This window comes from Myodes glareolus, chromosome 2, assembly GCF_982192425.1.
Source record: "Myodes glareolus chromosome 2, mMyoGla1.1, whole genome shotgun sequence".
Classification (NCBI taxonomy): Eukaryota; Metazoa; Chordata; class Mammalia; order Rodentia; family Cricetidae; genus Myodes; species Myodes glareolus.
The window spans coordinates 110,352,921-110,364,059 of NC_142027.1; the positions used below are offsets into that span (position 1 = coordinate 110,352,921).

An 11,139-nucleotide genomic window follows, 5' to 3' on the forward strand; every position below is an offset into this window, starting at 1 on the left:
CAAACAAAACTTTGAAAATTTGGTCATGAAGGTTTGTGCCTGCAAGCCTAGTGCTCAGGAAAAACAAATAACTAAATGTCATTTAAAATGAAAAACAAGGGGATGTTACAGACTCAGTGGGTAGAGCGCTTGCCGAGCATGCAGGAAGCCCTGGGTCCCATCCCCAGCACCCCATAAACTGTGTGACGGCACACCCCTGTGACATCAGCAGTCAAGAGCTAGAGGCAAGAGGATCAGAAGTTCGAGGTCATCCTCAGCTACATAAGGACTTTGAGGATAGCCTGGGCTACATGAGGCCTTCCTGTCTTAAAAAAATATAAAAAAAAATTAAAATCCCATTCTTGTCCTCTGTGTGTCCAGGAGCTTGGCTTCCGATTAGGCGTATCCCCGAGCAGGATGACAGAAGTGGACATTGTATCCCTTTGGCTCTTTCTGGGGGGGCGGGGGTTGCTCCTCTGCCATCTAGATAGGCCCTGGCCGTTTCCATGGCTACTGTGCACACCCATCCTTCTTGGGGCTCAGGGGTTCCTGCTGGCCCTAGGCCACCCACACACCCCCGCTCTCTATAAACGCCCTCAATTGCTCTTCAGGACGATCGACCATCTGTTTCCTGCCATGGCCTCTCATTCAGGGCGTGGATCGAGGTCTGATAGATGGAAGGCATCAAATCAATTCATTTGGCCTTGGCCTTTTTTCCCCCTTCTGTTTTTTTTTGTTTGTTTGTTTGTTTGTTTTGTTGCTGCTGCTGCTGTTGTTTTGTTTTGCTTTCGCTGGTTTGTTTTTAAGACAGGGTCTCATGTAGCCCAGGCTGGCCTCAAATTACAGGCTCGGACCTGTAGTTTTACATGAAAGTTGCTCCGTGCTGGCAACGGAACCCAGGACTCCACATGTGACAGATGAGCACTCTGTCGTTGGCTGAGGCACATCCTTAGTGTCCCCTCCCCTTGCCCTTTCAGAGACAGGATCTCCTGGAAGCCCAGTTGGTCTTGAATCCCCTATATAGCTCAAGCTGGCCTTGAACTTCTGACCTTCCCACTGCTACCTCCCATTCCTAGGGTTACAAGTATGTGTTGCCATAACCGGTTTCAACCTTGGCGTTTTACCTGGGTGGAGGGGTGAGGTCTAGACTGATCACCCAGGGGAAAAGACTGTTGGGGAGCTGAATGGGTAGACCAGTCTGAGGTACACAGAAAAATGCTGTCTCAAGAAACAACAGCAGTAGCCAGGCACTCCCAGCACTCGGGAGGCAGAGTCAGGCTGATCTCTGTGAGTTCGAGGCCAGCCTGGTCTACAAGAGCTAATTCCAGGACAGGCTCCAAAGCTACAGAGAAATCCTGTCTCAAAAAAAAAAAAAAAAAAAAAGCAACAAACTGGAGTGTGGTGGTACACGCCTTTAATCCCAGCATTTGGGAGTGTCTAAAAAAGAGAAGAAAGAAGGGAAGGAAGGAAGGAAGGAAGGAAGGAAGGAAGGAAGGAAGGAAGGAAAGAAAGAAAGAAAGAAAGAAAGAAAGGGTCAAATAAGAAGGGGCAGTAGAGACGGCTCAGTGATTAAGACTGCTGTTACTCTGGCAGAGGACCCAGGCCTGATACCCAGAACCCTCATGCGTGGTGGCTCACAACCATCTATAACTCCAGTTCCAGGGGCTCTCATGCTCTTTTCTCATGGCTGAAGGTCTCAGACACACACACACACACACACACACACACACACACACATACACACACATTAAGTCAATAAATAAAATGCTGGGTGGCATGATAGGGCATGGACGTGATCCTACATCTTGGGAGGTGAACACAGGAGAATTAGTTCAAGGTTCTCTTTAGTTAATGGCTAAGGACTTGGAGACGAGCTGGGGCTACGTGAGATTCTGTCTCATGTAGCCCGGGATGGAATCCTGCTTGTTCTCTAAGCCTTCCTGTTTCTCCCAGCCAAATTATTACTTGGTCATTTGAGAGTTTCCTTTATAGAGGAGCCTTATCTATCTGCTCAGGACCATAAACTACTTAGGGCCATTTGCAGGGATGGGGAGCCCAGCCAGCCATACTTTGCCTGACTTCCTGCCTTCCAGGGCAAGGCCCTACATGTGGCACCAGCAACCACACGCCCTGCCTCAGGTCATGTTGTCCCTAAACTGCCTGCCCGGCAGAAACGCGTCGCTGCTTTTGTCTGGGCACCCTGCCCTCGCCCACCTGGCACAGGTGTCCTGCTCTTTCAACAAAGCCACACGACTCCAGGAAGCCTCCAGTGTGGGTCTTTCCAACGGCTGAGTGCACTGTCCCCTGCATCCCCACCCTCGGCAACCAGGGAGATCGTGAGGGCGGAGTCTTACTGGGCATCAGCAGTGTGGAGCAGGGTTGATGATAACACATCCTGTTTTGCTTTGTATCCTGCCCCCAGGCCCCAGTCCTGTCTGGGCTTCGTTTTCTGGAAGTGTGGGTTGTGTTAAGGATGATGCTAAGCTGTACCTCCTCCTCCTCCTTCTTCTCCTTCTCCTCCTCCTCTTCTTCTCCTTCTCCTCCTCCTCCTCCTTCTTCTTTTCTTTTTCTAGATTTTTATTGTGTTAGTTTTTTTAAACAAAACAAAACAACAAAACAGGGTCTTTCTACATAGCCCTGCCTGTCCTAGAACTCACCAGGTAGACCAAGCGGGCCTCGAACTCACAGAGATCTGCCTGCCTCTGCAAGAACAGCTCTTGACTACTGAATTACTTCTCCAGCCAACAGGGTCTCACTGTACCCTGGCTGCCCAGAACTTGGCTGTAGACCAGGCTGGTGTTGAACTCACAAATATCCACCTGCTTCTGCCTCCCAAGTTCCCTGAGTCTTAATATCTTACTTTGAGAGCTTCTTCCAGAGGAGTGAAGACAAGGGGACAGGAAGGCTGTTCAGGTGACGTTTTAGTGTTCCATCTCTGTAAATAGACCCTATGGCCTAGCTTGATCTTCTGAAACCTCAAAGCCCACCCGTTAGTGGCACACTTCCTCCACCAAGGCCACACCTCCAATAATGCCCCTCCCTATGCGTCGACAGGAGCCATTTTCTTTACGTATTGTAATACTGGCACTCAGGACATCAAGGCAGGGAGATCTTGAGTCCCAGGCTGGCCTGGGTTATATAGTGAGACCCTGTCACAAAGGAAGTGGGCATGGTGGGGTACACGCCTGGAATCCCAGCACTTCAAGGGACAGGTGCAGGAGAATCAAAGCGACCTCAAGGGCCCGACTGCACAAACAGACCTTGTCTCTTGCGGCTCAGGAAATGACTCGGTAGGTGCCTTGCAAGTCTCGGGACCTGACCTGAGTCGGATGCCCGGCACCTGTGTAAAAAGCCAGGCACAGCAGCCACCTGTGTTTGTGACCCCACTGCTGGAGAGACAGGGAAGGACCCCTGGGGCTCACTGGCCAGGTAGCTGAAAGGGACTGGTGAGCTCCAGGTTCACCGACAGATCCTGTCTCAAAAGAACAAGGCAGGCTGGAGAGTTGGCTCAGCCAATGTTGTTCTTTTGTTTGTTTGTTTTTTGAGACAGGGTTTCTCTGTGTATCTTTAGATCTTTGGCTGTCCTGAAACTCATTCTGTAGATCAGGCTGGCCTCGAACTCACAGAGATCCACCTGCCTCTGCCTCCCACGTGCTGAGATTAAAAGTGTACACCACCACGCCCAGCAACCACTTGTTGTTCTTGCAGAGGACCCAAGTTCATTCCCCAGCACTCACACAGTGGCTAACAGCTATAGCGAGACTCCAGTCCCAGGGACTCTGGTGCTCTCTTCTGGCTTCCTTGGGCACCAGGCACGCATGGTGTATACATATACATTCAGACAAAACACTCATACATATATAAAAAAATAAGGCGGAGAGAAAGAGAGCGCGGTGGGTTCCACGTGCATACATACACATGCACACGTGTGTGCATGCACACACAAAGAGGAGAACATCTGGGGTGGGGGAGATGAACCTAGATGTGAGACAAACACAAAAGTATTAGGAAAATTTATTTCTGATAAGGACTGGCTAGTGCAAGCTTTGGATTGAAAGCATTTCCCGCTAGAGTTCCAGAAGGTTCCAAGCAGGCCCCAGTCCAGGTTCAGTTGCTTGGCCCCTGGAGAAAGCCCTTGGAATCTCTCAGGAGCTCTGCTCGACCCGAAGGCTGTCCATGTGGTGGGTGTGATATCGTCTCACACGAACTTGCTCCTCCGGGCTGGACGCAGGAGTGTTCCAGCAGCTTCGGGGGATCGGGAAAGAGAAAGTGAGAGAGAATGGTCAATGAACGGCCTTAATTCTGCTTCTACTTTGATGTGGGTCCCAGGGAGTTTAGAACACCAGAGCTCTCTTCCATAAAACCGGCCCTGTTAACCCAGTTTCTAGCTCCCTTTGTAGTGTCTAACGCTCTAAAGACCACGGTGGGGTTTAGATAAGACCCTCTAAAGTTATTGTTGTTGTTAGTTGGGGGCAGGGGAGTGTGTGTGTGCCAAAGAGCACACGTGACCCAGTGAGACGGCTCAGTGGGTGAAGGTCCTTGCTACCAAGCCTGAAAGTTGGATCCCTGGGTCCCACATGGTTGAAGGAGAGAAATGACTCCAAAAAGTTGTCCCCTGACCTCGACATGTGTGTGGTGATGCACACAGGCTACACTCAAAAGAAATAAATCAAGTGTAACATAAAAAACAACTTTACATTTGGCTCCCTCCTGTCATTTTGTGCATTTTTACGTTTATTTATTTATTTATTTATTGAGACAAGGTCTTCTCGTGTAGTCCTGGCTGTCCTGGAACTTGCTGGATAGGCCAAGCTGGCCTTGAACCCATAGAGATCTACCTGACTCTGTCTCCCAAGTGCTGGGACTAGCAGCCTGTGACATCATATCTGGCTCTCTCTGTCCCTTTATAAGTAATTGTACTGACAGGAAAGAAGATTTTTTTTTTATTTAGATAGGGTCTCATTAGCCCAGGCTGGCCCTCAGCTCCTAACTGAGGATGGCCTTGAGCTCCTGATCCTCTTGTCTCCACCTCCTACTGCTGGAATTACAGATGTGCACCACCATGCAGTCTGTTTTAAGCAGTCCTGGGGAAACCTTTGTGCATGCGAGGGCCAGCACTCTACCAGCTGAGAAGTACCCCTAGCCTGGAAATAAAGAAACACTCATGTTCCTTCCTTTGGCTATCAGACCATAAAACAATGGGTCCCAAGAAATTCCTCAGGAATCCCATGCTGGGAAGCAGACGGTTGAAGCCTGGTGCCAGCCAGAGGGAGACTGGCAGAAGACAATGGCAATGGGTCATTGATAGCTGGGACTATACCTTCACCAGCATTGCTCAGCTGTGCCCATGCCTTACCCTCTATTTAAACCTAAACCTTACATCAAGATCTTGTCTGGATCCCAAAGATTGACTTAGCGAGTCACTGGGTCTCTTGGTTACTCTTTCCCATGTAGGTACATTGACTACATACATCTCCTTTCTCTGCCTTGGACTACTTTTGATTTATTTTATTCTATCACTTTAAAGTGTGTGTGTGTGTGTGTATGTGTGTGTAGGCCAGAGCACTGGATCCCTCTGGAGCTGGAGTTGCAGGTGTTTGTGAGCCGTCAGGCACAGATGCTGGGAACTGAACTCAGGTTCTCTAAACACACTCCTAACCACTGAGCCACCTTTCCTGCCCCTCCTTCTCATTATGATTTAATTGTTCACCCAAGACGGCTGACAGAACCTAGCTTGCTAGGGCTGCCGGCTCCTAGGCTTTGACCCTAATAGGTCCAGTAATACTTTCTTCTTTTTTTTTAACTTTATTTCATGTGCATTGGTAAAATGATGTCAGATTCTCTGGAACTGCAGTTACAGACAGCTGTGAGCTGCCATGTAGGTGCTGGGAATTGAAACTGGGTCCTCTGGAAGAGCACTGAGTGCTCTTAACCACTGAGCCATCTCACCAGCCCCCAGTAATACCTTCTTAATGCCTGGCCCCACCCGAAAGCAAGGGATCCTCTAAACCATGGGTTCTCACTTCCTTCCTAATGCTGTGACCCTTTAATTACAGTCTTCGTGTTGCAGTGACCCCCCCAACTATAAAAATATTTTTGTTGTTTCTTCATAACTGTAATTTTGCCACTGTAATGAACCACAGTGAAAACAACTGCTCTTCAGGATATCTAATATGTGATCCCTGTGAAAGGGTCATTCATCTGCAAAGGGGGTTGTGACCCACAGGTTGAGAACCACTGCTCTAAAAGGTATCACTAGTTCTCTCTTGATTACACTCCACTGTGGGTTCCTCTGCAGGACACCTCGATTCCCTGCTCATACCTGCTGGCAAACTGTCTCCAGGAGCAATGTCCCCGGCCCACACACCTCCCGGACATCTCTGTTTCCCCTTCACAGAGATGCCTCTCCAGGTCCCTCCAGGCGTTGAATGTCTTTTCTTCTGGGAAGTTTTGTGCCAGCCCCCAGTACTTCAGCTCTCTGGCTGAGATGTCAAAGCCAAAGCTTTTAGTGGACTGAGCCTGACCGCAATTCACCTTTCCACCTGCGGGGCCTCACTTTTGGAGTGTTTTCTGACTACCCGCTTGCAACTCCGAAAGCTGCCGCGAGGGGGCAAGCGGCGACCGCGGAGAAACCAGGCCTTTGATGGCGACAAGGGAGAAGGGCTATAGATAAATTCTTCTTAATCTTCAGGGGGAAGAACTTCATCAGACAACAGCAAGAAGAGTCCAAGGCTACTGTTGGGAGGCGGGACAGCACCAACCCTGTCCACTCACCAAGCGGATATGAGCAGGGCGAGGAAGACCACCAGGAAGATAGACGAGAAGACGATGATGATTACAGTACTCTTGCTTCGGGACCCTGGGGCTCCTGGGAATGTCTGGGCTTCACAGTCAAGCAGTAAAATAGTTATTTACCCTCACAAAAAGGTCATTTAGTCAGCTTCCAGACCAACCGTCCCGTGTCCACTGGGGAGGTGTGAGAATCCAATAGACTAGAGGAGGGGGTACGGGCGGAGAATTGGATAGGATCCATTGTGCTCCTTGACTTGGGGAGACCTACTTTCCCCAGGTCCCTGATGTCCCCGGGTCTGTTAGCACCCCCTATACATTTTGAGCCACTCTTAGGTCCCCATACCTTGCTGCAGGTAGATTTCCTCAGACCACTCCGTCTCAGCCACAGGACCCTTGGCGTTCATCGCCAGGAACTTCACTCTGAACAGGAGACCAGCATTGGAGGTGGGGACCCCCCATGGTTCTGAAACCCTCAGATCTTAATGCCAGGGATCCCATCCCGAGGCAGGAGTCGGGTGGGTCCTGGGACTAAAGAGCACAGCCCCAGAGCCCCGCAGAAGCTGTGACCTATCCGGGTTGTGTGACGTGGGCAGTGGCCCTCACTGTATGTGTGGATTAGATCTCTCCGGACCAAATATGAGTAAATCAAGCATCTAGTGAGAGCAGAAAGGGACCAAGGCTAGTCTCCACCTACGAATGCCTAGTCTCGATCAGGGTCAATCCATACGCTCTGTCAGGACCTCCCACGCGTGAGGCGGTGAGTTAGAAGGATGCTATTTAAAGATGTGACCAGGCAGTAAGGGGACACATCGCACCCATGTCAGGTAGTTCAACTGCCTGTAACTCTCGTTCCAGGGGATCAAACACGTGTGTCTTCTGAGGGAACCCACATCCATGTGAACAAACCACACACACATAATTAAAAATAAAATATTTTTTTTCTTTTAAGAAAGAAAGAAGGCACAGTGTTTAAGAGTGATTGTTGTTGCAAAGGATCCAAGTTCGATTCCCAGCATCCACATGGAGGCTCAACATGTCCTTGGGCACCAGGCATATATGTAGTACACGGACATACATGTAGGCAAAACAGTCACACACATAAAAAAATAAAAAAAAAATAACTCTAAAAGGGAACTCTGTAGGACCTGCCTGCGATCCCCCAGTGAGAGGGTGGGGTGTGCTAGAGAGCCCAGTCAGCTTGCTCCATGCCCGGTTCCACCCCCAGCACCACTAACATAAAGAAGAAAAGAAGGGAGAGGGGAAGGAAGGGAAATTACTTGGGAACTCAGGCACTCCATTTGACTTCAATGAACCTTCTAGTAGCTGCCCTGGGCTCCTGCTTGTCCCAGACAGGGCCCCTCCCCCATCTTTGCTGCTCACCTGTAGGGACCAGCACCTGGCAGAGGAGAGTTACAGTCCCTGGACTTCAAGGAACACTTGGTATCATTGCCAACACGGAGGATTCGGAGCTGGCTGCCAGACTGGCCACCCTGGTAGTGTACCCGGCTGGTCCTCAGTGTGAGGTAGTAGCCATTGCGGTCAAAGCTGGCAGGGGCATGTATGTTCTCTACCTTCTGCGGGGCAGTAAAGTTCTGGGTGGCTGAGGGAGGCACTGAGGGTCAGTCAAAGAGAATCGCGTGGGCAGGACCTCAAGGTCCACGCTAGTAGGCTCTGACAGCCATTCCCAGACACAGCCCCCCAAGCACCTCCCTCCTTGCTCCCCCCCCACACACACCTACTATGCCTCTCAGACCCCAGTTCCATTCGCCCATTTCACAGTGAGAAAGCAAACACATACCGTTGCTATGAGCCACCACCAACCAGATGGGGTCTGGGTCAGAAAGGCTGACATTCTCAAACTGGCCCAGGGGCTGCTCCAGCGTGAAGGTGGACTGTGTGAGCCTTCCCAACAGGGCGGCGCTGGAGAGCTGGGGGACATAGCCAATGCTCTCTGGGCAGAGTGGGAAAAGAGGACAAAGGGAGGCTGAGTACATCAGTCCAGCTTCAACCAAGGCAGGATGTATCCATCACCAAAGCCACATTCCAAAGGGAATTAAGGAACCATTTTTTTAAAAAAAAATATATAATTTATTTAACTTTATTTTCTTTGCATTGGTATGAAGGTGTCAAAACCCCTGAAACCAAAGCTACAAACAGTTTTGAGCTGCCATGTGGGTGCTGAGAATTGAACCTGGGTTCCCTGGAAGAGCAGCCAGTGTTCTCAACCTCTGAGCCATCTCTCTAGCCCCTTAAGGAAGACCAGCATGGAAGGGACAAAGGGGGAGGCACACAAATGTCCCATGGACTGAGCCCCTGACTCGGAACACACATCTGAGTGGGACCTGAGGCTAGCTCACCCAAAGACATTACTTCAGACCATCTAGTGGGACCTGAGGCTAGTTCACCCAAAGACATTACTTCAGACCACCTAGTGGGACCTGAGGCTAGCTCATCCAAAGACATTACTTGTTCTCTCTTCTCAGTTCTTTGCCACCCCCCATCATCTTCCATTCTCACCATGGTCACATGACCAACATCATCATGGTCACATGACCAACGTCTATGCTTTCAACCATCATTACTTAAGTCCCCTTCTCAGATCCATCTAAACAGTTTCGTCCTGTAGGACCCCCAGGGAGCACCATGGTTTTGTCCAGCTCTGCTGCTCATGGGAGAAGCCTGGCCCTCCCCTCAAATCTCCTTGATCCTCCTCTGCCCACAACCAAAGCAGGATTCCAATTCTGAGCACCTAACGCTGGGACAATAAAAAAGATGAAGTGGGCCTTTGTGCAAGTCTCATATCTATCCAGGGCTGCGGAAATGGCTCAGTGGGAAAGCAGTTGCCTCTCAAGCTTGAGGACCTGAGTTCTAATCCCCAGCATACACGTAAAAGGCCGAGTACGGTGGCATACATCTGAAGGCCAGTTGTGGTGGACACAGACAGGTCCCTGGACACTGGCACCTGAAGTGATCCTCTGAGCTCCACAATGATTGTGCACGGACACAGCCTTGTACACAATGTTTGATTGGAGACAGGGTTTCTCTGTGTAGCCCTCTCTGTCCTAGAACTCAGAGATCCACCCAACCTGATGAGCTGAGTTCTGTGCCCAGGATCCATCAATTGGCTCCTGAAAGTTGCTCTCTGACCTCCATACTTGCATCTTAACATGCCTTCCCCAATCCTCATACACACAGAGACACATAGACACACACACACACACACCAAACAAATAATAACAAAGCCCCCGTCGTACCTTAGAGGAATATCCTGTATACAGTAGCTGGCTAATGTTTGCTTCATTTGGGGGAAGGGAAATAGAGCTATGGAGAGGAGGGGTTACTTAGGAGCCATTGGTAAAAGTGTGGGTGTGAGAATCCAAAAGAGGAGAGAAGCAGTGTTCTTGCTCTTCAGCCTGGTGGTCAAGAGACAGGCGGCCATCTGTGACTGTGTGAGGTGGGCTGAATATCTTGACACACCCAGGAACCCAGTCCACAACCAAGGGAAGGGGTGCTGGGGTGCTGTAGGTATTCCATCCTACAGAGGGTTGAGTATGTGGGGGTACCCCGCACTCCCCAGCCTCACTCACCCAGACCTGCCCCACACTGGGCGAGCAGTAACAGCGGCATCAGCAGCGGAGACGGTCTCTGATGGAGCCCCATGGCTGGGATGCTGTCCCTCCTTCCAGGTCCGTCTGCAGTGTGGCCCCAGCTGCTCTGTCTGGGCTGGGCTGCTCTGGCTTGGGGGTGCCCCCTCCTCCCGTGCAACTGGTTGGACCAGCTCAGGGGCTGAGTCTGTAGGTTCTGGGGGATTCCGCCTCACTAGGCATGGGTCTGAAGAAAACAGAACAATGAAGGAGACAAGCCAGGACATCTGCACCCCATTCCAAGAGGGCCTGCACTGGGAGGGGCCAGGGATGGAGCAGGCAGTTCTGGGCAAGGGCTGTCCCCATAAAAATCCTGCTTACCTGTCCCGGGTCCTGGCCACTAGGCCACTAGGGCACCTTACAGTCCCCTTGAAAGGGAGGGAGTTCCTTTATCTTCTAGACAAAGGACATAGAAGACAGGTGTCCCTTCAAGACAGGATCAAGATCACCTAAGCTGACCAGCAAATGTTGACCCTAGGACTGACGACTCTCTCTCTCTCTCTCTCTCTCTCTCTCTCTCTCTCTCTCTCTCTCTCTCTCCCTGTACCCCCTTCCCTCCCTCTCTTCCATTACTTGCAGGTAGTTTCTATGCTAGCATCAAACTCAGTGCATAGCCAAGGATGAACCTGAACTCCTGATCTTCCTTCATGAGTGCTGAGATTACAGGAGAGTGCAGGCCACCACAGCTAGCAAACCACAGTGTGTCTCCACATGGACAATGCTG

General features: G+C 50.5%; 1 protein-coding gene across 1 annotated transcript; it reads right to left on the reverse strand.

Annotated features, from left to right (window-relative positions):
* Window positions 1-3,977: 3,977 nt before the first annotated feature.
* On the reverse strand, window positions 3,978-10,607 carry LOC125400207 (uroplakin-3b-like protein 1). The gene is made up of 6 exons (XM_048434028.3): window positions 10,359-10,607; window positions 8,570-8,722; window positions 8,152-8,371; window positions 7,115-7,191; window positions 6,754-6,862; window positions 3,978-4,224 (listed from the first exon to the last, which is right to left on the reverse strand). The coding sequence occupies exons 1-6, from the start codon at window positions 10,429-10,431 to the stop codon at window positions 4,125-4,127; spliced, it is 732 nt and encodes a 243-aa protein (XP_048289985.3). The 5' UTR covers window positions 10,432-10,607; the 3' UTR covers window positions 3,978-4,124.
* Window positions 10,608-11,139: the final 532 nt, after the last annotated feature.

Bases quoted from the DNA above. Each gene is read 5' to 3' on its own strand.
- LOC125400207 (XM_048434028.3), bottom strand. From the start codon at position 10,431: ATGGGGCTCCATCAGAGACCGTCTCCGCTGCTGATGCCGCTGTTACTG. The intron at 8,372-8,569 runs GTATGTGTTTGC...TGCCTCCCTCAG, and splicing joins GGTGGTGGCTCATAGCAACG to CCACCCAGAACTTTACTGCC. The intron at 4,225-6,753 runs GTGAGTGGACAG...GATCCCCCGAAG, and splicing joins GCCCTGCTCATATCCGCTTG to CTGCTGGAACACTCCTGCGT.